This window comes from Teleopsis dalmanni, chromosome X (genome assembly GCF_002237135.1).
Source record: "Teleopsis dalmanni isolate 2A chromosome X, ASM223713v2, whole genome shotgun sequence".
In the NCBI taxonomy this organism is placed as follows: domain Eukaryota; kingdom Metazoa; phylum Arthropoda; class Insecta; order Diptera; family Diopsidae; genus Teleopsis; species Teleopsis dalmanni.
Genome location: NC_051848.1, coordinates 78,004,804 through 78,032,591, shown reverse-complemented (window position 1 = coordinate 78,032,591; position 27,788 = coordinate 78,004,804). Strand labels below are relative to the sequence as shown.

Genomic DNA, 27,788 nt, shown 5'->3' with positions numbered 1-27,788 from the left:
AATTTACTTTGTTCAAAATCTAGAGTATCACCTCTTAAAACGTTGACAGTTCCATCTATTGTATTGACATGGATTCAATCTGAAGCTTCTACATTTAACACATTCGTTTCAAATTGTATAAGCAGAAGTCAACATTTTACTGAAGGTATGACATAGCATCATTTTTTTTTTTTTTTTGAAATCCATTTATTTTATTACAATCTGTCAGGTATGAATGACAGTAAGTAATATATAATAAATATTACGATCTAAAAAAGAAACACACGTATGGACTATGCTCAGTGACATATCCATATATATTTAAAATAACAGTGTGTGATCTACATATACATATCTAAAATATCTCTCGATGTTTTCCTTCTCAGCCTTATAAAAGTGTTGGAAGGGGACGTCAGGTATGTAACCAGCGGGTTTGGGTGCATATATATGCGATGAGTGTAATTCATTAAAATACTGGCTATTTCTTCCTTGATTGTCCGAACATGTAATTTTTTAAGCAACTGTTCATTCGTTATATACCAAGGTGCATTTGTGATCATTCGCAATGTTTTAGATTGGAAACGCTAGATTTTTGCCAGGTTTAAACCTGCTGCAGTACCCCATAATTGGGCCCCATAATTCCATATAGGTTTTAGTACAGATTTGTATATAAGCAGCTTATTGTCGAGTGACAGTTTGGAGTTTCAACTTAGGAACCAAAATAAGTTTCGTAATTTAAGACCCAGGGCCTTACGCTTTTTGAATATGTGTGATTTCCAGGTTAGCTTACTATCCAGATGTATGCCCAAGTATTTTGTTTCTACAGCTTGTGGTAATTCAGTATTGTTTATTAAAACAGGCGGGCACGTAGAACGATTTGTAGTAAATGTTACCTGAACAAATTTTGATTCATTCGGTTTGATACGCCAGTTTTTCATCCAGAGAGCAACATTGTTAAGGCAGGTTTGAAGTTTGGTGGAAGCACGGATTGGGTCACTGTCAACTGATAAAAAAGCTGTGTCGTCTGCAAATGTACCGATAACACTCTCATCGGTAAGGGGAAGATCCACAGTATATAAAAGATAAAGCATTTTGAAGTACTGTAGTTTCGTTTCCATGCTTAATGAAAAAGTGCCTTGCCGAGAGGTATGATTTTATAAATATAAAAAAATTTAGGGGTAGATTCAGTTTTAGTTTGAATAGAAGGCCTTCATGCCATACTCGATCAAAAGCTTGTGAAATATCTATAAATGCCGCAGTGCAATATTTTTTACCATCTATCGCACTATGGATATGTCTGACAAGTCTATGAATTTGTTCTATATTGCTATGTTTTTGGCGAAAGCCGAATAGAGGGTCAGGGATGAGTCTGTTTTGTTGGATAATCGGTGTAAGGCGTTTTAGAAACAGGATTTTCAAAGCTTTTGACAGGATTGGAAGTAGACTTATTGGGCGATATGATTTGACGTCTTCTGGGCTTTTCCCTGGTGTCGGTATTATGGAGATCTTCCACTGTGGCGGAATAAATCCCCTTATTATCACAACGTTAAAAAGATGAGTCAGAAATACAAATACAGCGCATTTTTGGCTACGTGTATAAATTTGTCAAAGATCGGTTGGGTACTTTAACAGTTTATGACATAAACCTGGGAACCCTTATGCTAATTCGCTTAATACAAAGGGCAAATTTGTGGACAGAGCACCATGATCTGGAATGTAAAAGACTGATTAACAGTTCAAGCAAGTTATTCCCGCTGTCACCATTTTTGGATAATAATGGCTTAATTCGCTTTGGTGGTCGTCTTAAAAACTCCAATTTGGATTTTAATGTTCAACATCCAATCACTTTACTTACAAATCATCCACTTTCAGATGCGATCATAAATCATTATCTCCGTAAATGGTTGCATGGAGGCGCACAATCAGTTCTTGCTTCTATACGACTACAATATTGGCATATGGAAGGAAGAAAGCTTGTCTCAAAGGTCATTAATAAATGCATAACATGTTTTTGTGCTAAACCAACAGTTGCAAGGCATATTATGGGTCAGCTTCCACATGCACGAGTTCATCCTAATCGTGCCTTTGTGATTACTGGTGTGGATTATTGTGGACCTTTTTATTATATATCAGAATTTCGTAACAAGCATCCAATCAAGTGCTACATTTGTTTATTTTTCTGATTTACAACCAAAGCGGTGCACCTTGAAGTAGTTAAGGGTTTAACAACTCCAGCATTTCTTGCAGCATTGCAACGTTGTATTTCTACTCATGGCAGACCCAAAACTGTATGGTCAGACAATGCAACCAATTTGATTGATGGTGGTATACTTTTAATTTGTTTTATATAGTAAAATTTAAATTTTTTTTTAAATTTAGTTTTATTGTAAAATTTGTTTGAAACGAAGTAACCTAAGAAACAACTTTTTTTAACGAAATAAATAATATTCTACAAAGTAAAAAAAAAAAATTAAGAGTTATAAAAAGTTGAAATTACGCAGAGTGAAGTTAATTTTAAATTTGATTGGTGCGAAATAATTAAATTCTTTACGGATTGTAGTGTAAAAATTCCTTACAAAGAATTTTATAGTCGAAATAATAAACAAACATGATATATATAAATCCAAATTTTATAAAGAAAACCCAAAACAATCCTATTCTATCAGTGAAGACTACACATTTTAACCCGCTGTTTTTCTCGTCAAGACTGATACATATGAATCCACAATTTTTACTTAATCTCGCCGCAGAATATTGGTCAATTGTTGCTAAAGATAATACAACACCAACACATGAAACTAACATAAACCTCCACACTCCAGCCACAATAGACGAATCACCTAACACAACTCCACTTACACAAGACCAAGTAGAAACTCGTACACAAGCAGAGAACATTCACATAACAATCACACAACAATCACATTCAAATTTACCGCAGGAACGGATTGTTGAAGAAGCTTTATTGGCCAATGCGATTGAAGACTTATCACCATCGACTGGTCACAACAATCATACTCTAGTACGCCACACACAGCAACATCACAACACAACATTTTTCAAAACAAATACTACAAGTTCGAAAGTACTGTCACGTAGATTCAAGGTAGTTCATCACAAACGCCTTAATCGCAACCCATTCATTTCACCAAAGAGTTATAAATTAAATAATAAAATTGATAAGGCTTTTAACGCATGCACCACCTCTCCGTTACCAAAAACAAGAAATTTTAACTCTGGTGCCAACTGTGCTCCAAGATCATCAGTATCCAGGTAAGTGTGGCGTTGCTCATATAAACTACAGTAATACTTTAATTATTTAATTACTTTTAAAGCAGTGCATTCTTCGGTTGTCCCTACGGTCAAAATAAAAAATGTCAATTAAAAAACATTAATGGTGTGATGTATAAATTAACACGTAATTCATTACAACGCAAGGACCTCGTCCTCAATAACACAAAACCCAAGTCAGAGAGCACTCACTCAAATGTGAAAATCAATGCACAAGAACAGCAATCAAATCAGTTAGTGGATTTTAAGTCGAAGCTTCCACAAGGGAATGCTGATGGTCTGCTCCACAAATCTTCGCCAGGTAGTGATACTTCCACGTGGACTAAAAATAACACAACTACGGCACATGAAAATTGCGCCAAACAATATTCTGCAGAGCAATTGAGAAAACGATATTTCAAGAACAATGTACCATGTGTCATTTTCCAACGAACAGGAAAGTGTGCTGCTCAAGAACTCGGTCGATGCAATAAGAAGCACGATAAGCAGCAAGTTGTGATCTGTTCTAAGTACATACATAATATAAAAAGACTGGAACTGCAGTTTCCTAATAATTCCCTATATACCATAATTTTGTAGATTTCTTCGCGGTGAGTGTGAAAATAAAAACTGTCTCTTGTCGCATAATGCCTCTTACTCGAAAATGCCTGTTTGTAAGTTCTATCTGCGAGGAACGTGCGTCCGCGAGAAATGTCAATATCTGCACAAAAAGCTTAATTCCAAAACTGACGTTTGTGAAGATTTCCTACGCGGATTCTGTAAACTTGCAGAAGAGGTATTTCCATTGAAATAAATATAGAACACATTTAGATATATGTGTCTGCATATTTTTATTAATTGCAATTACGAATATTTTAGTGTGAAAAACGTCATGTATTTGTATGTCCGCAATATGAACGCAATGGAGAATGCAATACTAAGAATTGCATTTATTGTAAGTCAGGTCGAGATCGGCTTAAAAGAAAGAATGAAAAACCGAAATGTGTGAAATCTAAATCGAGCTCAGATGGATTTGTTAAAAATAATAAGAAGTCTGATCAAAAGGAATTACCAGTAAAAACTGGTATCCATTCTAAGTCTGAAGTAGTTAAAAATCGTTATTTCTTAGAACTTTCTAAAGCAAATGAAATAGATGTTGACACCAATAGTAAACAATTAGTAGATCCAGAATATGAAGTCGAACAGTTAAAAGGCATTGAAATGCCAAACTTTATACCGATTTAGAAAGATTTATGCAAGGTTCTATATAATAAATTATAGTTATATGTGATTTTTACTTTTTAGCAGCGTTAAGTATTAGTTATTCTGAAATTATTAGTTATTCTGAAGTTATAAAATTACAAAATACAACACAACTAAAAAATGTAAAACATGTTTATATAAATAAAAAGTATATTAATAAAGTACTTGTGTTCTTGAGGGCTTTATAATAATTTGTATTATTTCGCAACATATATTCATATCTTAAAACGGCACTATAACGATTTATTGAACGGCGTAAAGCGACCATGGCAAAATCGTTTATTCTAATTTACTTTTTTACTTATGTCAAATACTAATATTGTTCGATTTTGAATTTATCTAAGTTTAAACTTGTGCATTTTTCCATTGATTGTACAAACAAGACGTAACTAGGACGAAATGGCGTTTAAAGTTGTCGCTGTTGTTTTGCACCCAAAAAGTTATCTTAAAACCCAATGTCTCGAGAATCAAAATATATCGAATCTGATTAGAAATAGTTGATTGGAACAGCCTATTTAATCAAAAGGCATCAATGACTGATTAGCTTTTATCTTACCATCAAGATGAATGTGGTGTGCCTCCATGCTATGTAAAGTATCTGCGGTGGTTAACCAGACAAATTAAATTACTTTAAAAATACACTTGGATAATTATCTATGTTATCTTGATTCATAACAGAATCTACTGACATATATAATCACTTCCCAAGGTATTTAAGATTATATTACTATTATTATTATTATTATTATTATTATTATAAGGACATATTTGTATTGTAACAAAATTAAAAACTTAATCTATTTATATAGAATATTTTCTGTACATCGAATTGACGTTACAGAATTTGCAAATGCCTTCCAGTTATTGCGCTGTCGAGCCATTGCTCTGAGCTCGCTAAAGGATTTTCTCGTTTCGCCTGTAATAGTATTTTTCGACCTCCCTCTTCCTCACCGGCTCTGTGGGTTCCACTCTAATATTGCGTGGGGTGTTTTGTTTGTACTCTTCCTGAGCATATGGCCAATCCATCCATATTTGCGCTTGTTGATTTCCTTTATTGATACTTCACTGATGACAGATTCGCCACAGCGTTTCTTTACGAATAGTTCGCGGCCACCAGATTTTTAAAATGTTCCTTCAGTTTCTATTGATAAAGGATTGCAGCTTGTGTATGATAGTGCATGAAGTGAGCCAGGTGTCACAACCGTATAGCAAGGTTGATTTAATACACACATCAAATATTTTTAATTTTATTAGGCACGTAATGGTTGTAGGCTTCCAGATCGATTTGAGTCTGCCGAACGCGGAGCGTACTTGAGTATCCTACAATCGACGTCCGCCAATGTTTCGCCATCTCCAGAGATTTGGCTGTCGAGGTATTCAAACCTGGCTACATCCTCCTGGTAAGATCTTAAAAAATAAGTGGAACAACTACAAATAATTTAATAATTAAATATAATTACAAAAAGTACATTGTTCTGATAGAATAAATCTCAATTCAACTATTTTTAAAATTAGATAGGTGAAATTGTTTCCGATTATAATAAATGCAATCTTATAATTGACCCTCAGAATCCTGAATGTTTTTTAAAAAAGCTGAAGTTCCTAAAGTTTTTAAGTGTGTAAATATTGAAAAGGAAACCTAGAGCAATTGTTAGATTTGTCTATAGCCTGGATCTGAAATAATGTACGAGTATATTAAATGTGGATATATAATTTGTATATAAATGAAAAATAAAAAAAAAATTAAGATGTAAACTGGCGATAAACAAGGAGTAAAACATGTCATTGATTTTAGTTTTTAGTCCAAAATTAAAGAAAATAAGAATTCAGTAGATTCAAAGATTCAGATGTAATAGTATAGAAACAGAGTCATAATAAAATGACTCTGTGACATCACTTAACAATTTTGTATCTTTAGAATGCGCATCTGGATATTGCGAGTTAAAATATCTTAAAACGCCTACGCGCATTTATGTATATAATTACATTGAGGCTTAATGTTTATAGTTCTTTTGGCAAAAAAAAAATGCAAAATGTTTACTTTTGAAACTATATCAAAAGATACAAGTTTCAAATAAAATAGTTCATCAATAAGATATCCAAATATTATTGGATATTAATCTCGTCATCTGGATATTGACGCCAAATTTAGAAAATAGAAGCTCCAATCCTATAGGATGGAGATAAAAGAGCTTCTGGAAAATTCCTAAGAATCTTAGAAATAATTAATTCGATTGGTTAATCCAATTTTCAATCTTCCAAAAATGACTTTAGTCATTTTTCATAAAAATCCAAGGGGTCAGCCTAAAGGAAGGAATAAAAGAGTGCCGACTCAATCGGACAAAGTAATCGAAATAATATACATATCCTAAAATTTAAATAATATTAATATTTTTATATAATAATATAAAATTTAATTTGCACCTTTATTTCATTTGTTTTTTTTTGTATGTATTATTTAGTTTTGTTTATTTTCTCTATTGTTCTTTCTTTTCTTTTTTTCTAGCTCGGATTTAATTTATTTATAATAGACAAGTTCCCACCGCAGCTGTTCTGATGACGTCACCGCTTCGCTGCTATTCACATCTAAAAGTTGAAGTATATATTTATAAAATAGATAATGGGCGTGCATTTACAACTTACTTAATCTTACTTAATTTTTTTTAAATATATAAACAAAACTAACTTTTTTTTTTGAAATATAAATTAATTTGGCAGGGCACGAATTCGAGTCCTGGTACTTACAATCTCAAAAAAGAAAATTTTAGAATAATTAAATATAAGAAATAATTCTGAAACGCCAATGATGATGGCTATTTGGCAACACTCGAAACAGCTGTATGGTCAGCAAAAAATTCAATTAATTAAAATAATAAAAAAAAAAATTTCTGTTGTTGTAGTTCACTACTTTTCAAATACTTCTTTTAAAAAAAATTATTTAAAAAAAATAAAACAAAGAAGTGAAAAAAGTTATTATCCTTATTTCTTTCATAAAATAGATCAAAAAAGAAGAAAAAAAATTATAAATGAAATAATCCTAATTTATGATTCATATATCCATCTGTCAAAACTCGGAGGATACTCTTTTATCCACAAAAAAAAACCATCAATTCAATCATTAAAATCTATCTTATATTCATTATTTTCCTTATGAATTTTAATGTCTATTTAAAAAATGTGTAGAATGAAGCAAGTATAAAAAATATAAGAATAAGAATAATATATATGGTATATATATTTTTTAATTCAAAAACTAAAAAGAAAAAGAAATGTTATATAGGTATATACAAATTTATCTAAAGGGCTTTTACTCAAAAGTGTCTTGTTCACTTGTGGCCACTACAACTAGTGTTCCATTGGAGTGTTTATAGTATTAAGTCCAGCATATTTTTCTAACCAATTATAAATTGTATTTGTTTTGAGAGAGTGCAGTTCTAAATTAGTATGCGCATTTATAGAATCGAACAATTTTTGAGTGGTCTGTCTGTAATGTAATTCTGCATGGTCTCGATTCTCAAAGTCTTGTGTACAAGTCTTGTGCTTTATTCCTTATATACCACGGAGCTGTTAGCATGCGTCTCAATACAATAACATATGCTAATAAGTTTGTATTAAGAAACACAATCATAAAGCAATTTAGGTCTAATAACTTGCTTAAAGCAAACATTTTTTCACATTTCAAAGCATTCAGAGTTAAATTACAGGACAGTCTTTTGTCCCTTATATGTTCTACTAAAAGTTGGACCTGAGTATTTTACGTTATATTCCTATTTTATTTTTACATTAATGACTTTTAATATTCATGTATTTTAATTTCAACATCTTATAGTAAAAATAGCTGTCGTTTCTCAGCATTTAATATAGTTTTTTATTTCATTAGTAACCGCCACCGTAAGTAGCAATCTAATAATTTCATTTCCTATCTACCGATAGGCTCCATTAATTTTTCGCCATTTTGTTTTCTCCTCCATATTAAATTCAAAACCATTTAATTGTTGACCAAAACTGTGACACAGTCTTACTGAAATAATGTAATACAATTCTGGAATGTTTTGTATTCGAAGCAAGGAAGTCAACTAGCAGTTGCCCACCCAAAAGATTGCACAGTATGAGTATTTATATTGACTTTGCTGATGATATCATCAATATGTCTGAATCATCTAATGAACATCGAAATTATTTAAAAATTGCCTTACAAAGATGAAAACAGCACCAGCTCAGGTTGAATGCACCTAACTGCAAACTATGCGAAAGTCTGTTGGAATTTTTAGGCTATAACATTAAGAAAGATGAAACCTCCATAGGAGAGAATAAATGCTCCCCAAGATGCTTCATTATCATTAACAACAGACGCCCCAAATATTACTATTGGTACATCTTTACAATAGACGGAAAATAACAAATGGAAGCTAATAGGTTTTTTCTCGAGAAGAATGTCAACAGCTGAACAAAATTATACCATATGTTGTATTTATTAGGGAAAACTGTTAGCGATTTATATTCTGTAATCAAAAATTTTCAGTATATTCTGGAAGATCGAGTGTTTGTCTTCAAATCATATCAGAAATCATTCACTTTTACCTTCAAACAAAAATCTGACAACTTCGTCAAAATATCGACACTGCAAAGCACAACAAGAGAATAAACCAAGAACAAGAGATTGATGAAGACCTATCAAAAATTTTGGAATTCTGAATTTTACTGAAACTACAAAAAGTATTCAAAGAAAAGAATATTGATGTTTATTGTGACACATTTACTAGTTTAGTGTGATCGTATATACCGATGTCTCCTCGACGCAAAACATTTGTTATATATAGTCTTGCTCATCCCAGCGATAGAACAAATAGTAAATTATTAAAAAAAAATTTACATGGCTGGATATTCGCTTTGATGTACTTCGCTGGTGCAGAGTGTATTTCACGTCAGCGTATTAAAATTCATAGGCATAAAAATTAATTACAAGAAAAATATATAAACCAGATAATAGATTTAAACATGTACAATCACAACTATTACCATAGATCAAGATTCTCAATTTGAAAGTGCTTTATTCACATCGGTCAGAATTTGATGTGATTTTTTATTAATCAAGATCTAAGTGGAGATCCAGAAGAATTTATTGAAAAATATCGACAATATATAAGGACATTCCGTCCAACTGCTTACAAAATATTTACGATTAAAACCATGTTTTTCTACGGGTAGACCAAGTAAAGCTGACATTAACTCCATGATATTCAGGTCCTCACTTAGTTAAAAAAGGAATTGATGACAGAAATTTCGTCATCCTGGTTGACGGACAAGAAAATATTATATCCGTCGATAGACTCAAATCAACCTTCACAACAAAAACCGATAGTCTAAATGATCAATCAGCGACCGAAGAAGACATCGTTTAAAAGAGTGGCATGAATAAACCACAAAAACCTTATCCAATGAAGAAAGAAATCTTTTCAAATCATGAAAAGAAATTTCCTGCGAAGGGGAGTGATTGCGTCTGCAATATAGCAGCATCAATAACGAATGAAGCGCCAAATACGGCAAAATAATATAGCATAAAAATCGTGGCTCATAGAAACACAACATAATGTTTCATACTGCCCCCCTACGAGTTAATAAGAAAGCAGCAAGAAATTAAGGGTAATTTAAACCACACAGCTTGTGCGATTGTGCGTTAGCACAGTCTGTGGCGTTAGTTAAACTGTTATCCAGTACTTCTCTAACTGTTTTAGTGCTTGATGTAGCTTTCAAGGTTTTAGTTCTACGTGCGCCATCTACATTTTCACAAATGTAGATTTGACACTTTTGTCAAATAAAAACTTACTCTCCAAGCTTTAATAAATTTCTTCATTGGTTCTTGTATGCGATTAGCTGTTCAGTGCGAAGGGCTTTGTACAATTTGTGGAGACACAGACAAATAATTTGTCTGTGATGGAAGTTAATAACTAAATAAGAAATTAAAGAAAATTCGAACCACAGAATTTCTGAGATTATTCCAGCGATAGTTAAACTGTTGTCCACTACTTCTCCAACTATTATTGTGCTTAGTGCAGTTTTAGAACTTTTAGTCTTACCTTTGCCATCTAACTTTAGTAAATTTATTTTCTGGTTGTTGTATCCGATTAGTTCTTCAGTTAACAAATATCAAAACCAAATTGCAATAACAACCAGAACGTCGAAGCGAAGCCGAACCGAAAACCGGAAATAACCGATTTTTTTGCTGGAACGAAAACCGGAACCGAAGCGGAATAAATATATCGGTTTATTTTGGTTCAGCACCATATAGTTTAGTATCTGGGCATCTGTTTCTTCAGTTGTTGATTTTTTATTTATTTATTTTTTCGAAAAATACTTTAAATTGACTCGAACTTCTTACCATTAATGGATATTCCTTTGAAATGTTGGAGTATTCAGGATTCAAACAAATAATGGACCCAATAGTGACTGCTATGGGTAGTAATTTTTCAGTTAAAGTCGAAAACATCTAGAGACGGGTTTTAAAATTGTGACTAAAATACATAAAGTTTTAAATAAAATACTGATTTCTTTAAAAGTTGACTACTCGACTAAATAAATCAATTTTGGGAATGAATGCACAGTTGGTACTAGACGGTAAAATAAATTTGATGATGAAATTGAAAGATAAACATATGGGAATTTATATCAAAAACATGATCGAAAAAGTCTTAGAAAAATATAAAATTGGTGTCCAGCAAATCTATTCGATTACTACAGATAATGGAACGAATATGATTGCTTTCGTAAATACATTAGGAATGGAAACAGAAGAATATTTTCTTATTGAAGCTGAATGTGCATCTTAAGATCACTAAGATGATAGCATGATTTTCGGAAATAACTTTGCTTTTAATAGTCATATCGGAATTACTTTACAACTAGCAATAAAAAATGCTCTTAAATACGCTGAATTCAATGAATTAATTATAAATACTAGAGGACTAGTAACCATTTGTTACGAATTCCACAACTTATGTTCACGTTTAAGAATACTAATGTGAAAAGACCCTTTTTAGATTGTCTAACTAGATGGAATAGAACATACAATATGCTTAGAAGCTTGTAAGATTGTGAACGCTTTTATTCTTCTTTAGTGGAATGTAATTTAGTTTATTATTAAATGGAGAACGAATGGGAGAAGATACATTTAAGTGTAGACAATATGCAACCCCTAACAGAAGCAACTTTTAAGTTAAATAGTGAAAAATTAACTTTAAGTGATTTTTATTAAGTTTGGATCCAACGTAAATGAAATTGAAATAATCAGCAATTATATTGTCAGATATTTCATATAATGAATTATACACTAAAGAAAAAATATTATTAGAAATTGATCATATATCCTTAAATCCTTAAGATAACTTTCATCAGATTTTTCTACGCTTTGCTGAGGGCCATTTTGAATTAAATTATGACGCTAAAAGTCGTTATTGGAAATACCCATTTCCCTTGATCTAAGTTAATGCATGGCTTTCTTAATTGAACTGCTTGTTTTTCTTCTCTAGAATCACAAATATCCTCAATTTCGAAATTTTTACTGATTTCAGAAAATTGGTTAATATAAAATTCACTCATGTCTAAAGGTGGTGTGCGCCTAACAGTGAATATATCCATTGTTCAAAAGATTCTCCTATTTACATTATAAGAGACAAACATAATTTTTTCTCTGGTAACTGTTGTTAACGTCGCCGATGTTACTGACGCATAATGCCACCAGTGTAGAGAGGTGGACTGGAAGGAGGATTGAATACTTTAATTTAATTAAGAAAGTCGTTTTGATTCTACATTCTTCGTAATTGTGGGTCGGATGTGATGCACATTGGAACCAGAAAATGTTAATGTCAGTATCTTTATTATTATATGGATTTCATTGTGTATATATATATACAAATGTATACGAATGTGATGTTTAATGGGTTTTATTTGTAATTGATATAAATTCAATCAACTGGATCAATTCTTATGCATTGTTTGCTGTTTGTGGTATTAATGGATAAAGGCATGCAGTTCTTTCAGTTCTTGAATGTCTGCCAGACTACTTATTACTAAGAACAAAAATTCTGTGACGTTTTAACAGGATGGATCTAGTTCATCAAAATCTCAAAATTACTTGCTGTAAGACAGTCGGTTTTTTAACACTCATTGACTGACCTATAAGGTTATAAGCAAATATGAATTGTAGATACAAACTGGAAACACTGACGTTCCCGGCGAGATAAACAAAGCAGATATGCAGTTCATAGCAAAAAGTTCATTGAATCCTTACATGGTTGTGCAAAATATCTTTAATTTTGTAGTATTCAAATAAAATTATCATTCCTCCATAAAGTAATTAAAAAAAGATGTACTTATACATTATTAAATAATGGAAATAAAAAGTGTTTTAATAAGTTTTAATACAAACGTACATAAGGTTAATAATTTTATAATATCAATTATAATATATGGGTATATAAATTAGATATGTCAACAACTAAATCAATTAATATAGATCAATTCAAATTTTTTTTAACCACAACTTTTTAATACATATACCTTTATATTTTTAAATACATGTATGTGTTTATAAAATTTAAAAAAGATTTATGTAAAATTTTAGTATTTAAAGTTAGTTGGTTGAGTACTGCCTCTAAGCTTCAAATTTGGCAGGACACGAGTTCGATTCTTTTAATATAATTTCTTATGGATTAATTTTGTTAAGATTTTGAATTTGTGCATTAATATTACCAGCTACAGAAACAAATTAATAAAGTCAAAATTTATAATGATTTATTTCTAATTAATGTTATTTTTTTGTTAATTTTTTTAATTTTAACTTTTTCTAGTAACATATAAACATTTTTACTTTTTATTTATTTTTTGAAGGTAGTTTAATTCGAACTATATTTTTAATTTTAGAATGGGGGATATCAATCTGAGCATTTACAAGCTGGAATTTATTTACTATTTTATACTTTGTTTGTATGTTTATATTAATAAGAATTTTTTTTTTGTATGAAAAATTAGTAAATTTAACTTTTTACTTTTTAAGTAATTATACATTTAATTATGAATTATAATATTTTTCTATAATTTTATCTTTTTTGGTTAAAATGCCTATATTTTTAGTTTCAAAAAAATTAAATACAAGAATTATTTCCAAGACCACTGATGATGGGTATTTGGCAATACTCGAAACAGCTGTATGGTCAGCGACAAAATCAATTAGTTAAAATAATATAAAATGAATTTTTGTTGTTGTAGTTCACTACTGTTCGAAAAACTTCTTTACAAAATTTATATGTATGGAAAGATTTTAAATAAAAAGTTTTTAAATAACACAAAACAAATTTCAGTTACATATTTTAATAAAAAATTTAACCTTTAAATTAATCTTAACAATAATCTTTTACCCCTTTTAAATTATATATATATATGGTATACATTGTGACCGAAAAGTTTCCGGTCATAAATAAATAAAACGCAAAATTCTTAATCTTCATCAATATTTATTTTATCTTCCTTCAAAATTTGCTCTTTAGAAGCCGATAAAAATGCCAACGTTTTTCCAATCATCAAAACATTTTATAGGCGCTTTCCGGTATGGCTTTGAGTTCCCTCTGCGAATTCTGTTTTACGTCTTCTATGGATTCAAAACGCGTTCCTCTGAGTGGTAATTTGAGGTTGGGAAACAGGAAAAAGTCACACGGTGCAAGATCAGGTGAATACGGTGGCTGTTCGATGGTATTTATTGAATGTTTGGCCTTAAAATCGTTGATAATGTTGAACAAATTGAGGTGAATCGGAACAAGCCGGGCGTTGACACGTCGCATACACAAATTGTCCACCAAAATCAAACGAGCCATCTCACGACCGATGCCTAGCTCTCGTGCTATCTCTCTAACACTCACATGAGGATTTTTGAACACGATTTCCTTTGCCTTTTCAATGTTTTCGTCGGTGGTAGAGGTCGAAGGTCGTCCAGAACGCGGCATGTCTTCGACGGTCGTACGACAGTCCTGAAAGGCTTTGTACCACTCATAAACTTGAGTTTTCGATAAAACTGATTCCCCATAAGCCTTTTGTAGCATTCGCAACGATTCTGCACACGAAATTTCGTTCGAAAAACAAAATTTGATGCAAACTCTTTGTTCAATATTTTTTTCCATTGTTTTTTTCGCAACGCACTACTGAGGTGAACTGGTTTCAACAGCTGCCGTAAACGAACTGTCTGACAGATCGCGCTCATTTTTGGCATAGTAATTAAGGACAGTGCTGCCAAACTACATAAACTTAAAATATCGAAAAATATACAGCGCGCGAATTTTAAATGAGAACCTCCGAAAACCTTTCGGTCACAATGTATATGACAAAAAATAATTCTTAGATATAATTTTAATATTAGATTTATAAAAATTTATAATGGAAAAAATTCTTGAGTAAAAAATAAAAGAATTAATTATATATTTTATTAAATTATGTATATTTTCATTTCAATAAAATAATAAAAACTATTCTGAACTCTATTATTATGTTGAGGCTAGTTGAGTCAGTGCACTTGAGCACTTTTACTCTCTATTAACTGTGAGGTTTCTTTATAACCTCTCTTTAAGCCTTGATTTCCTTTAAGTCTTCGGGAAGACTTGCCGTTTAGAATAAAGTGTAACTTATTAAACATTCGCAACCTCAATTTTTTCATATCCATCTTCCAAAGACCTAAATAGTTAGATAGAAAACGAGTTGTCGATTTAAACTCAACAGCCTGGATTTAATCTATAATCATTTAAAAATCCAACAGGGCATTTGGTGGCAAGTGTAAATAGAGGAATTGAGTTGTATTTGGTGCTGTCTTATAGCACTTTCAGTTGCATGAACCGGATGCACTCGTCATGTATAAAGGCATACGCAAGTAGCATTACAGTTGTATTGATTTTAATGTAATTAAGTGATTGAATATATATTTCCATTCCAATCGTACTCTTTTTTGCTACAAAAATTATTTAGGATTTGTTCCGTTTTTTTTTAAGTTTTCGTTATGTTATTTGGCACTTCCGATTTTAGACATTTTAGAATAAAGAGTTTTTAGATTGAATCGAATGCTGACGAGAAAATGATTTTTACTTATATATTGAAGAGTAATTGTGATCAAATAAAATCGTGATAGTGTACATTTAAGATTTTTACGTTATTTTTTTGTCCCATCTCTATTTCAGATAAAGATAAAAAAATTTCAATATAGTTATTAAATATCTATATATCTCAAATTCTAATTTGTTCAAAACTTCTTAAAGCCCAACATGCTTTATTTTTTCCCTACATCTCCTTTCAACGAAGACTGTTGCATACAGCTACAGCTATCTAACCTCCTGATATTTAGGACGAAGAGACATTGGTCAGTTGGCCAATTTCATATCATAACAATGTCTTTGTTAGCATCCTCGCTAGTTATTCCTAAAAACAATATAAGATCCAAAAAAATTTCGCACTATATTATTTCTAATGAATAACTTATTCTCATTGAAAAAAAAACTTGTCTTAAATTTATCACATCACCCTAACATTATTGTCAAAGCTTTTAATGTGGTTCTAGCTGGACGAACGCATTGTTTATTTGTAGTAGTTTGAATATTGTTGTCAACAAATATCTCCAGAAGTTGTTGATTGAAGTTTACAATTCCAGGACATTTGGCATGAGTTCTTGATAAACATTTATGTAATAGTAAGTATGCGAATCATGTGGTGTAGGTAATCTTTATAGTCATTTAACGGATCTATAGTACATGTTTTTATACGTGATTTTATATATACTTAATTTATCATTAATTTCACGTTTTCGTGTATATGTGCCACTTGTTCCTGGAAAAATTTAATACTGTGGTCGTAGAGATGCGAATTTAGAAAAACCACATTTGAAGTCTGAATGGTTTGGTTTGAAAAGAGTATACAGCTCTTTCGATGTTGGATTTGGGTCCCTCTTCCATCAATTTTTACGGATAAGCAGTCTTTATTCCCAGGCACTTTTTGACTCTTTTCATCACATTCGTAAAGGTTGAAAACTGCCTCAGTTACATGTTTTCCTAGCGTTCATTGGCTTTTTAAATTTGAATATATTTCTTTCTGAAGCAATTTTTTTAACAGCAGTGATCATATGCTTAATAGCGTTTTGGAAGTAAGTTGTGATCCATCGAAAACACAAACTAAGGTCATTAGGTTTATCCTGTAGATTCTTTAAAATTGATGCGAGTCATCTTCTTCATCGCTATTCTTAGAGTCATCGGAACGAATATTAAAAATTTCAAATATGTAAATAAAAGTAAAGATTTTTATGTCGTTTTTCTTGAAAAATTGATTTAATGGTGTTGTGGTGTGTATGAGTGACGTGTAGAATATCTGATAAATTAATTTTAAAAGCAATGTCACACTGAAAATATTTATTTTTTTAATGGAATTAATTGGTAAGTTCAAGCAATTATCTTTAAAATGTAATAAATTTCATGTTTCTATCATTTATATATGCTTTGATATGATTTGAAAATGTGTCCACAATGCCAATTCTCAAAACCCCATGGGTCAATATCGCCAAGGAAAAAAAATTACAAAATTTTTTCCTGAGATACAGGTCTTCTTATTTTATGAAAGAAGCTCATAAAATAATTTTATCCAAATCGAAGACGATGAGGTGTCGGATTTGTAAAAGAATGGCCTATATGCTTTTACATTTTCGAAGTCGTTTATCAAAAACAAACTATGATTTCCACATTTATCACAGTTGTAAATAACACTAAAGGTCTGCATTCTTAAAAGGTTCTCTTATTCACGTAATAAGAGACAAACAAAATAATTTTTTGTGTGGTAAGTAAAGTTAAGATTTTAAGAAATATGTACAACGGTCTCGCGAGGCCCCTGTGAGCGCGATTGAAACTCAATCATTGTTTCCTACAATACTACTTATTAATAGGCAAAGGTAAAGCATTATAGTCAGTTTTTTCTAAACTCTGTAAAAAATTTTGTTTTGAACTTCCATATTCGGTTCATCATATTCAACAGAACATGGTGAAGAAAGACCTGTGCGTTGTTATCAATGATATCAATATATGAGCCAAGTATTCTAGTTGTCGACGTTTCTGTGTCTTCGAAATTTCTCTTTTCGTTTGTTGACGCATGTAAGGATTTCCGAATATGTGATATGTTTCGCACAACGGATTTTTAGTATTGATTGATAGCACCACAATTAGAAGGATTCAAGTAAGTTAATGGAAGTATTAATTTCGGCGCTTCTACACCATAAAGAAGTTAAAAAAAAAGCGATATTCTTAATAATAATGTGCTCACATTGTTAATTAAGTTGGCATTCTATCAGACCTATTCTGTACACTTTATAAACTTATCAAACATTGACACTTGTCAAAATTGACTGCTGTAAAGGTTTTGGTATTCTGTGACATAAATAAAAAGCTCTTTTCCTTATTAGTTGTCAAAACTACAAATGCTGTTGACAACTATAAAAATATGCTATTTTTAAGCATTTTTTATTATTTGCATGCATGACAAATATTCTTAACTAAAATATACGCTCTTTACAAGCATATTTTTTATTGTTATTTGAATGCATGAAAAATGCTTTTGACAACTTAAGTTATATGCTCTTTACAAGCATTTTTTACGAACAATTATGAATAGTTTTTTATACAAAACACTTTACACCATAGTGTGGTGAAAAGCACCAGGTACTTGAGCTTTGAAATTTGGCAAGATGTGTCTAGAATACCAAAAAGCTTTCTGCTATATAAAAATCAAAAATTTTATTAAAGAATTTGACAAATCTGTCAAGTGCACAGAAAAGGTCCGTATATATGTGATGTTGTTAATCAATTTGTTTCATGTATCAATCAAAATATGAGTTCCGAGTAACAATTGACTTTTTCCCTGGCAAACCCCTAGTTTTATACCTGTTTCTTCTGTCAAATAATAATCAACACGAAGTTTGATGTTAGAAATTTTATGCCATTATCATGTATGTTGTTGTTGTTGTGATTTCAGTTAGTGCTATTGTGCACTTTTACTCTATTGTGGCTGGGGGGGCTTATCCCTGCCCCACACTAAACTTTAACTATACAAGAATCATTATCATTTATTTTTTTTCTAACCGATGACGGACCGTAGATCAGCATATCTTCCTGTGCGTCCTGAGGTGCACTTAAGGTTTGTTAGAGTGGGGTTGGGCAACGTATCAACTTTTTTGAATAATTTTAGGGCTCTGTCCTTGATATACTTTTTCACTAAGTCGATTCTTAGATCTCTATGCATATCTGTTGTTCTAATATACCAATATTATTAAAAATAATAGTCACTTTCGTCTGGAAAATTTGACGTTAAACTACAACTTATACCAAGGAACCTTAATTAGTTTTCTTAAACCCAGATTTTGTGCTATCTGTAATTGCTTTATAGCAGTTTTTGAGTCTTTGCTGTAAGTTACACATCCTTACAGTAGTGCTGGCCTAATTAGTTGAGTAAATAATAACTTTCTATTTTTGAGGTTGAAGCGATTATTGTTAAACAGGAGATGTAGAATTGTAGACCAACTGTTCCGTTTGCATTTCATATGTTTATACCAATTAATAATTCTATTGAAGTTTGACCAGAGCCTGCTACTTCTATAGCCATTTCCACTTCATTTGCAGTTATTATTCGACTTGTATTTGTGTCCAGATCTTTAAGTGTGGATAACCGATCGTTTTCGAATAGAGTTTAAATGTAATTTTCTCAAAGGCGTTACTTTTCATCATCTTCAATTATAATTCTGCCTTCGTTACCTAAAAGTGAGATTTTGCTTCACTTGTTAAACGCCGCACATAGGGGTATTTGCTCAATTTAGGCGGCCAAAAATCCAATTTTTGAAATTAAGTTTTCATAAAAATTTTTAATTGGGGTCTTTACAAAATAGAATTGGCTACAAAATTATGTTTTTTTTATTTTTCTCTGTTCTGCCATTCGCATGAACAGCTGATTTGAAGTGGAGCATTTTGAAAGTAAAATTTTTGTTTGAGTTGCAACTTATGCTAGTAGCTAATAAAAAGTGATATTATTAATAGTGACAACATTCTTTAAAGATATAAATTATGACATCGTTTAAAGCAGGTAATTAGAGATCTACTCATGAAATTTAAAGTAGATATTCTGTGTTTTAGTGCTGTTGAGGCTTTAATCTAAAAGTTGCAATTTGAATGAATTTTTTTGATTTAAGCGAATGCATTATAGTTAAAAAGTTATAGAATTCCGCACTATTCCACTACGATATTAATTGCATTATAAAGGTGGAAGTTTCTTTATTTAAGCAAAAAAAAGTTTGGCTGCGGATTTTTGCGGATGGCTTTGTAAGTAACAAAAAACTGCAATAGAGTCATACATATTTGAAGCAATATTTTGCATTGCTTCGTATACAAAACGAGTAAACATAATATTTAGATAATGTAGGAGAAAAAATATTGATATGCCTGAAATGTAAAGATCTGACACATTGAAACATTGAAGATAAAGTTAATATTTACTAATTCTTGTGAGTATTTGAAAACCTAATCAAGCGCACCTGCAGCATTCAGTGTACTCGTAAGTAGCGTTTTTGATGTATGTATACTATGTGTTTCCGTGTAATCTTTCCATAATTAAATTTTATCACTTTGTATTTAGGTACTTCAGGGGTCACAGCAATAAGTATAGCATATATATTAAGCATAATGCAAAGCTGCAAAAGCTCTAATATTTATGAGAAGGTTAAATTTGCTGAAAAACATTTTCTTGATTTCGAAAAGTATTCTGAAAAAGATTTAAAAGATGTAAAACAAAAGTTTGCTAAGTTTAAAATTGAATATAAACAAAGATGGCTGCATTCTCATAGAAAAACAGGAGTTTTCATGAAAAAAAATCAGAACTGGATTCAAGGAACTATTTCAGTACCACGTAAAACCAAAAGCCCAGGACGACCACTGAAATCTTTTGAACAGTCCAGCGATAGAAGCAAACGACGAAAAGCTGACCAACTACGCAATGATACAAAAGAACTTACTGCAGCTACCCAAATGAAATTGCACTAAGTTGGAATGCGAGATGCTTCTCAAGTTCTCAAAGAAATTACTAATTCACCAAAGTGAGCTTAAACCATTGAGCAGCTGTCGACATTAGATGCTCTTTCAATGTTTATTGAAGCAAACTTGTCTCGTAGGCAATATGAAATAGTAAGACAAAGTAATAAAAAGTTTTATCCATGTTATACTTTAATCCAAAAGGCCAAAAAGGACTGTTATCCATTTGGCTCAGCATATAAGATCACTGCTACTTGTGCCGAAATCAATTTACGAGACCTTTTGAATCATACAGCAACAAGAATATTGGAATATCTTCAAGAAGTGATTAAATTATTAGAACAGAATGATTTAAAAAACTTAACACTCGTTTGTAAGTGGGGTTGTGATGGATCACAGCAATCCCAATACAAGCAAAAATTTGACAATGAGTTCGATTTGGATACAAATATTTTTCTAAGTTCGTTGGTACTACTGCAACTAATATAATCAAAGACTCAGAAACTGATATGGCACAACCCAATTCCTTCTTCACCACGCTATTGCCGTCCTATCCAGTTCCGTCCGGCTTACTTTTGTTAGGTATACGAATATGTTTTGCCAAAAAGTCACATTAAGAAACTGAAATACTTTTTATTATAATAATATTTATAATCATATTTTCACTATTATAATAAATAATATTTATTTGTATTAATATCCTACTCGAATTCTGAATTGAGAGAAACCGCTTGCCATACATATGCAACATTTTATCAAGCACAGTGTATTTTTTTTAGACATTATTATTTATTTTGTTTATTTTTTTGTTTTAGCGACTTTAAAAGTCATAAAGTAGCTTTACGTAACATTTTGAGTTAAAAATCACACAAAAATAATTTTGGCCGCCTAAATTGGTCAAATACCCCAGTGTGCGTCGTCATGGTTTCAAGTTTCTTATATAAATTAAATGATTCATATCTTCTTTCATATTCCTCAATCTCCTCGCATTTTATCATTTGAAACTCCTCTTTAGTTTCTCGAATAAGATGTATTATTGTTCTATGTATTTTTTTTTTTTCATCCATAAATGCTTAATTATCATCAGTGATTCAAACATTTTTTTTACAACCCCAACAACTCATATCTCATTGTTTTCTGCTTTTATTAATGTACTTATTTTTGATTTCACTACCAAATTATAATTTCAACTCGGGATATTTAAGTTTTTGACTGTCTAATTTTCTTCTTCACTGCATTGATTTCTTGATTAAAATTTGAGTTTTAACTTGGTAACTAGAAGATTATATAAACGTGGTAGTTGTGTCGACTAGTGGCCTCTAGGTATCAAGTCTCCGCTTCGGTAGTTTATAGAACATAATGGATATAATCAATAAATTATTTTGCGATTCTGAGAACGTTTGGTCTTCTAAAAAATATAACAATTGCTGTTAAAATTTATATTAAATTAATATTTGCTGAGGTTGTAAACATAGTACGTTTCTTCCAGGAGCTGTTAAGTGTGTTTCACCAACACATTTTTAAGTTAAGTAGAAGATCTGAGAGATCGGGACATTCCTGTCTATGTGATAAAACTATATACAGACTTTACTCAAATATTTTAGTTCTAGTAAAAATTTTGGATAATATATAAATTATTTTGTTTTGAATATGAATTTATTCAGTAACTGAAATATCTGAAATGCAAAGAGATTAAGCTAATCTGAAAATTTGGTATAGAATGATATAAATCAAAAAAGTAAACAGTTTAAAAAATTTTTGTACTTCTTTTATTTGACTTCACAAAGAGCAGTTCTATGAAGTTTTTTGCCTAAATCTTAAAATGGGATTCTTTCTGTTTTAGCTCTCAGTCAGAGGCGAGGCGTCGAATAGTTCAGAGTGTTCACTGAACACCTTAACAAAGCTTCCTTTTTAGATCTTTTTTTTAATAGGTAAATAATCTCACTATTTTGCTATTTAACATTTTTTATAATAGCTTTTCCAAACATATTAACATAAACACAAAACGTATAATACAAACAAAACCACACATACATATGTTAGTTACAGCCAACATTACTTATAATTAATAAAATAAATTTAATTTATTTCAAATAAATTCCTCTTAAAATATACTAAGGTTCAGAATAAAAACTGCACCGCACTGCTTACAAAGCATGCAAATTAAATAACATTTACATTGGAACTATGTTCAATTTTGAATAAACACAAAGCATACAAATAAATATAAAAATAAAAGAGAAAACAAGCCCCGCAAAATATGTACGTAAAATAATTATAACTCTTACATTAATGCGTGCAAGCGGTTCAATAAAAAAAGTGAACTTCCAATGTTATGCAAAGTAAATACAAAAGAGAAAAGAAATGACTGAGCGAAAATCGCTTTACATTTGACTAGATCAACCTAACTGATCCATAAGTTCATACAAAGCGTGCAAATACAATCAAAGTCACGGTTGCTGTTTTATATGGCCAAATGGTTCAGTAAAAAAACTGAACCGGGCATAGTAAATACAAAGTAAAAGAGTAAATGAATGCTTGAGAGTTTCTTACTCTTATGTAGAGGTTGGAAATAATTTAAAAACAAAGTCATTATTGCAATTTTAAACTAGCAAATAGTAAAAGTAAAGAAAAAAATTAAAGAAATTTGAAGTGAAAAATAATATTTAGAAATGGATAAATGTGTGATTAAAGTTTTGATTCAAATATCTTTTTTTAAACAATCTTCTGAAAAAATGGTTTTAATTCATAAAATGAATAGACCAACTCCAGATATGAAGAATTTGGTACCTGTTGTAAAAATCTCGAAATCTATGGTAAGTCGCCGTTTTCCTACAGCTATTTACCATAAAAACCAGTGGATCACAGGCTGCGAACATTTAAATAAATTGTTTTGTTGGTCTTGTACGCTATTTGCTTGTGGAAAGGACAAAACTCAGGAGTAGGTAGAATACGTTATAGTTGGAATTCAGTTTTGATCAAATTGTGAACACCTTGCCAAAAAGCTGACGCCTCGCTACTGCTCTCAGTTGATAGTCTACTTCTGTTTGACTCGAGTTTGAATGTTTATCTATATATCGTATGTGTAATCATAATAAATTTCACATGGTAAACTTATACTACATTTTTCAATATACACTATATGTAACTTTATAGTTATTCACGTTTGGAATAATTGGTTTTTGTATAGATTTTGTTTTAAAATGTGGTTAATTATGGTCATATGTGAGAGTAATTAATTTTACATGAGAGTAGAAACACTAAGGTTACTTTTTTGATATTTGAAATTGTTTGAAACACAACACTGGCAACGGTCGTGCAATTCAAGACAGAACCCAAAAAATTTTTCGGGATTGAATCCATGTTACAAAACAGCTAATGAAATAATTTCGAAAAAAAGCTAAATATCACTAAAAACTGATAGGTTTATGCTTGGCGTAGATACGGATGACAGTCAATTGTTGCCAACAAGATAGTACGTCGATTGAAGTACGTTTATAGAAATGTACATAATTGTTTGTAGATGAAACCATCAGTAAGCACTGCTCACAGGATATTCATTTTAAAATGACAGCATTATATTATACTGTGATCGAAGGATATATATGTAATACATACCCTGAATATACATATAATATTCAAAGCAACATTTAATCGTTGAAAAATGGGTGGGCAAGATAGAAGAAGAACATCGATTCGTACATATAAAGTACAAACCCTAGTATTTGTTTACCAAACTCAATGAACGTGAAAACAAGAAAATTAAATTAGAAATATTTTCACACTTATTGAAAATATTATATTTTATTAAATACTTAACGGAGTGTTCTGCATTATGTAAATAAAATGGTAAATAAAAATCATCTGCAATAGCAGATCGCGTAAAATAACGCGACTTTGCGAATTCTTCCCTCACACTAATGGATTTTATGGAAACTGACGTCGACAAGGCAGTATTTTTAAACATTCTTTTTCAATGTTCAGAATAGTTGGCCTTGAAATTCAAATTATTTTGATATCCCAAAAGAAATGTCTATGTAGATTATATTAAGTATTGTTAGTTATAGGTTGAGCAAGAAATTACTAAATTGGTAACATATACCTACATATATAGACAATGCTGAACTGAATGCAAATCGCTTGTTAAAGTCATCTTACAAGCGATTGGCCTAACTTCCAGCTAATGGCCAAACATATAGCCACAAAACAACAAAATCAAGGCGTTCATGTTTTGCGCTTAAGGTGAGTAACAATTCGAATATCTAAAAATCGAAATCAAAATTGAAATCTTAAGTGAAAGCATTAATTTGGATGACTTCTCTTCTCTTTGTTCGATTTAGAAAATTCATGCATTTGATAATGGATCGGTCAAAACGTCCTATGTGAGTATTCAGTCCAGAGTACATTCGATTTATTATAATCACCATATTCATATATGGTGCATATTTATTTGCTATTAAACTAATTCCTAGTTCTGATATGTATGTGATTTCGATTATTTTAATTCTGTATTCGTTCGAATTTTAGATTAGCCTTTTTCTTTGGATTAAGTAAGGTAAGTAATATTTTTATGTTACTTTTTCAGTAATACGAGTATTATTGTATAATTATTAGAGAGCAAATATAAGGAAAAAGCAGAGCGAAGGTAAATTCTCATTCTCATTTGATTTAAGTTAGGTGAACTTGTGTCTACAATACGAGTATGAGTATGGGTATGGATATGCTTTCGTTTCAGATACGAATGCGATATCGCTTTGCAGAACTTATTAAATGAATTCGTCGGATTAGGAAGGTTAGAGCATCCTTCCTTCCTTAAAAGCTCCGTTTTGTGTATGAAATTTACTCAGCTGAGTAACATCTGAGGTAAGAATAATTTATTTCATATTTATTTCAAGTCCCTTAATATATATTCCTTTTTAACCGAATATTTGATTTTAAATTCGATATTGCAAATAAGACTACTGCATGCGATCTACATTTAGTTTGATGTCAGATTATTGGAACTTTAAATAAATTATTAGTTATATGTTGTTTTTATTTCAAAAAGTTTATGCGAGTTTTCCACGTTTTTCAAAAAAGATCACAGTTTCGTTTTCTCATTGCGATAATGCAGATGTCTAAAGTATTGAATATTGTAAATTGATGTCATCGACTCGTTATTACGAATTCCTTATTATTCGCGTTATTAACTCGAACTGGTAGAAAAGAATAACATTTTACCTGATTGAGTAGAAAATATTTACTTATCATATAAAAGATCTTTTCTATGACAGATAAACTAGACTCAATTCATATATAAATATTGTACTGACATTCGATATTCGAAACGAATATAAGCCAAAGTTATTTTTTTGACAAGTATTTTCGCATAAACTTCAATATACTTGCTTCAACAAAATTTTAATTAGTTAGACATTTATTAGTTAAATTAATTTGATATATATTTATTCTCTTCATCCATGTTTCTAAAGTTCGCTTCTATATATAACTTCACATTTTCTTTAAGGCTTTTACAGATGTTCGTTGTAGCTGACACATTTAAATGAAATGCCCCAAAAGAATGTCTGTAGCTTTAATTAAATATTTTAACTTTTTACTACTTAAGCACTGAAAGCGACTGAAAAATAAAAAGATTAACTATATGAAGATTATTTCAATAATAATAAGATATTATAAAAACTTATGTACATATGGTACGAATTATTTCTCATTTTCAGGTACCGATCACTAGAGTTATTAATAATGAACAATAAGTCATGGTGTGAGAGTTACTTTGTAATTCATCATACCTTTAATATAATGGTTGATCTATGCACCAAACTCAATTGAACATCCGACAGAAATATGTTCTCGTTTGATGGCGCTATTAAGTTGATATGCAGCGATACGATAGACAATGTAGCAGAACTGTACTAATGGTCACCCATTCAATTTATTGTGAATAACAAACCATTTTGAAATATAACCTCTAGCGCATGTTGTTCTGCATTATTGGACATAAAGTGATGAATTCTATAATTTTGGAATCTAATATGTATATCGAGAATTTAGACATAATGTCAACTTTCTATCTGTGCCCTAGGAAGCATTGAAATTAAAAAGTAATTTGGAGTTTGGAGGTTGGCAGTGCAATAGACGATTAAATAGAAGAAACTTGTTGTGTAAGATACATTTAAGTTGTTTTATTTATTTATTTTACCCATCCATACCTATGTGAATGTAGATTCTGAACTCTACAGTTAACAGTCTACTTTCAAAATACTTTGTTATTCAATTCAATTCTTTCGAATATATATTCTGTCGTTGAATATGATAAATACGTTAAATATATTAAATATTATACTTCGAGTGTAGAAGGGAAATTATGTATCTTGTCTGAGAGAGGATATGTGGAAAATGTGGTTAAATTATAAATTTGAATTCGTTAGAAATTCTAGTCGTATTCAATATAACGATATTTATTTTGACGAAAAAAATTAATCCATTCAACTTGCATTCTTAAGATATAATCCATACCGTATCGTAAATGAAAATGAGAGAAACTATCATGTAAAACTTTTTAATGGAAAATTCTTGATTTTTTCTTTTATGTATCACATTTATACAATGCAAGATAATAAAATAAGTCTTTTATACGGTATCGATTAATAATTTAATAACGAAGTTAAGTTTCTAGTAATATGTCAGTAGGTTATTAATTGTTACATTTCAGTTAGGATAAGACTAAATTTCTCCATAAAATATTAACTCGGTTCCAATTGATCAGAAACAATATATGATTCAGATTTTAATGGGTATTTTTATTATTTTTTCATAAACTCACTTTTTTTTCTGTTTTATTAAGTTAGTTTAATTACAATACTATTAGAATCAGAAAAAGAATATGAAATTATTAATCCTATTAACAACAGGTTTTTTTTATTAATTTATTTCTAGTTTGAAGAAAGAACCTTTACTTACAGCAAAATAACTACATACATTTTGGTTTTCCCAGTTATTTTCCACAGAAGTTTTTACAGGACTCATACGCGAAATCTAAGTAAATGATCTGTAGTGTTGCAGTTAAGGATAACGAAAAGGAGCATCTTATTAATTGGAGATAACCAACCTAGAATCAAGAACCAAGAACCAAGATTACAATACTGTGATTTTATGGAAAGTATTAGGTCTATATTCTTCATGGAAAACTTTTAG

The 27,788-nt window shown here is 30.7% G+C and overlaps 1 protein-coding gene across 2 annotated transcripts; it reads left to right on the top strand.

The window, feature by feature from the left end:
* Window positions 1-2,555: 2,555 nt before the first annotated feature.
* Window positions 2,556-4,620, top strand: LOC119662714 (zinc finger CCCH domain-containing protein 3-like). Of its 2 annotated transcripts, none has more exons than XM_038072410.1 (4): window positions 2,556-3,252; window positions 3,318-3,779; window positions 3,850-4,045; window positions 4,129-4,620. In XM_038072410.1, the coding sequence occupies exons 1-4, from the start codon at window positions 2,588-2,590 to the stop codon at window positions 4,492-4,494; spliced, it is 1,689 nt and encodes a 562-aa protein (XP_037928338.1). In that variant the 5' UTR covers window positions 2,556-2,587; the 3' UTR covers window positions 4,495-4,620. The 2 variants fall into 2 exon arrangements, with proteins under 2 accessions (XP_037928338.1, XP_037928336.1); XM_038072408.1 differs by having other exon boundaries at window positions 3,315-3,779.
* Window positions 4,621-27,788: the final 23,168 nt, after the last annotated feature.

Excerpts from the sequence above, each read along its gene's own strand:
- LOC119662714 (XM_038072408.1), top strand. The coding sequence starts at position 2,588 with ATGATATATATAAATCCAAATTTTATAAAGAAAACCCAAAACAATCCT. Across the intron at positions 3,780-3,849 it reads CAAGTTGTGATCTGTTCTAA|ATTTCTTCGCGGTGAGTGTG; the intron begins GTACATACATAA and ends ATAATTTTGTAG. Across the intron at positions 4,046-4,128 it reads TCTGTAAACTTGCAGAAGAG|TGTGAAAAACGTCATGTATT; the intron begins GTATTTCCATTG and ends CGAATATTTTAG.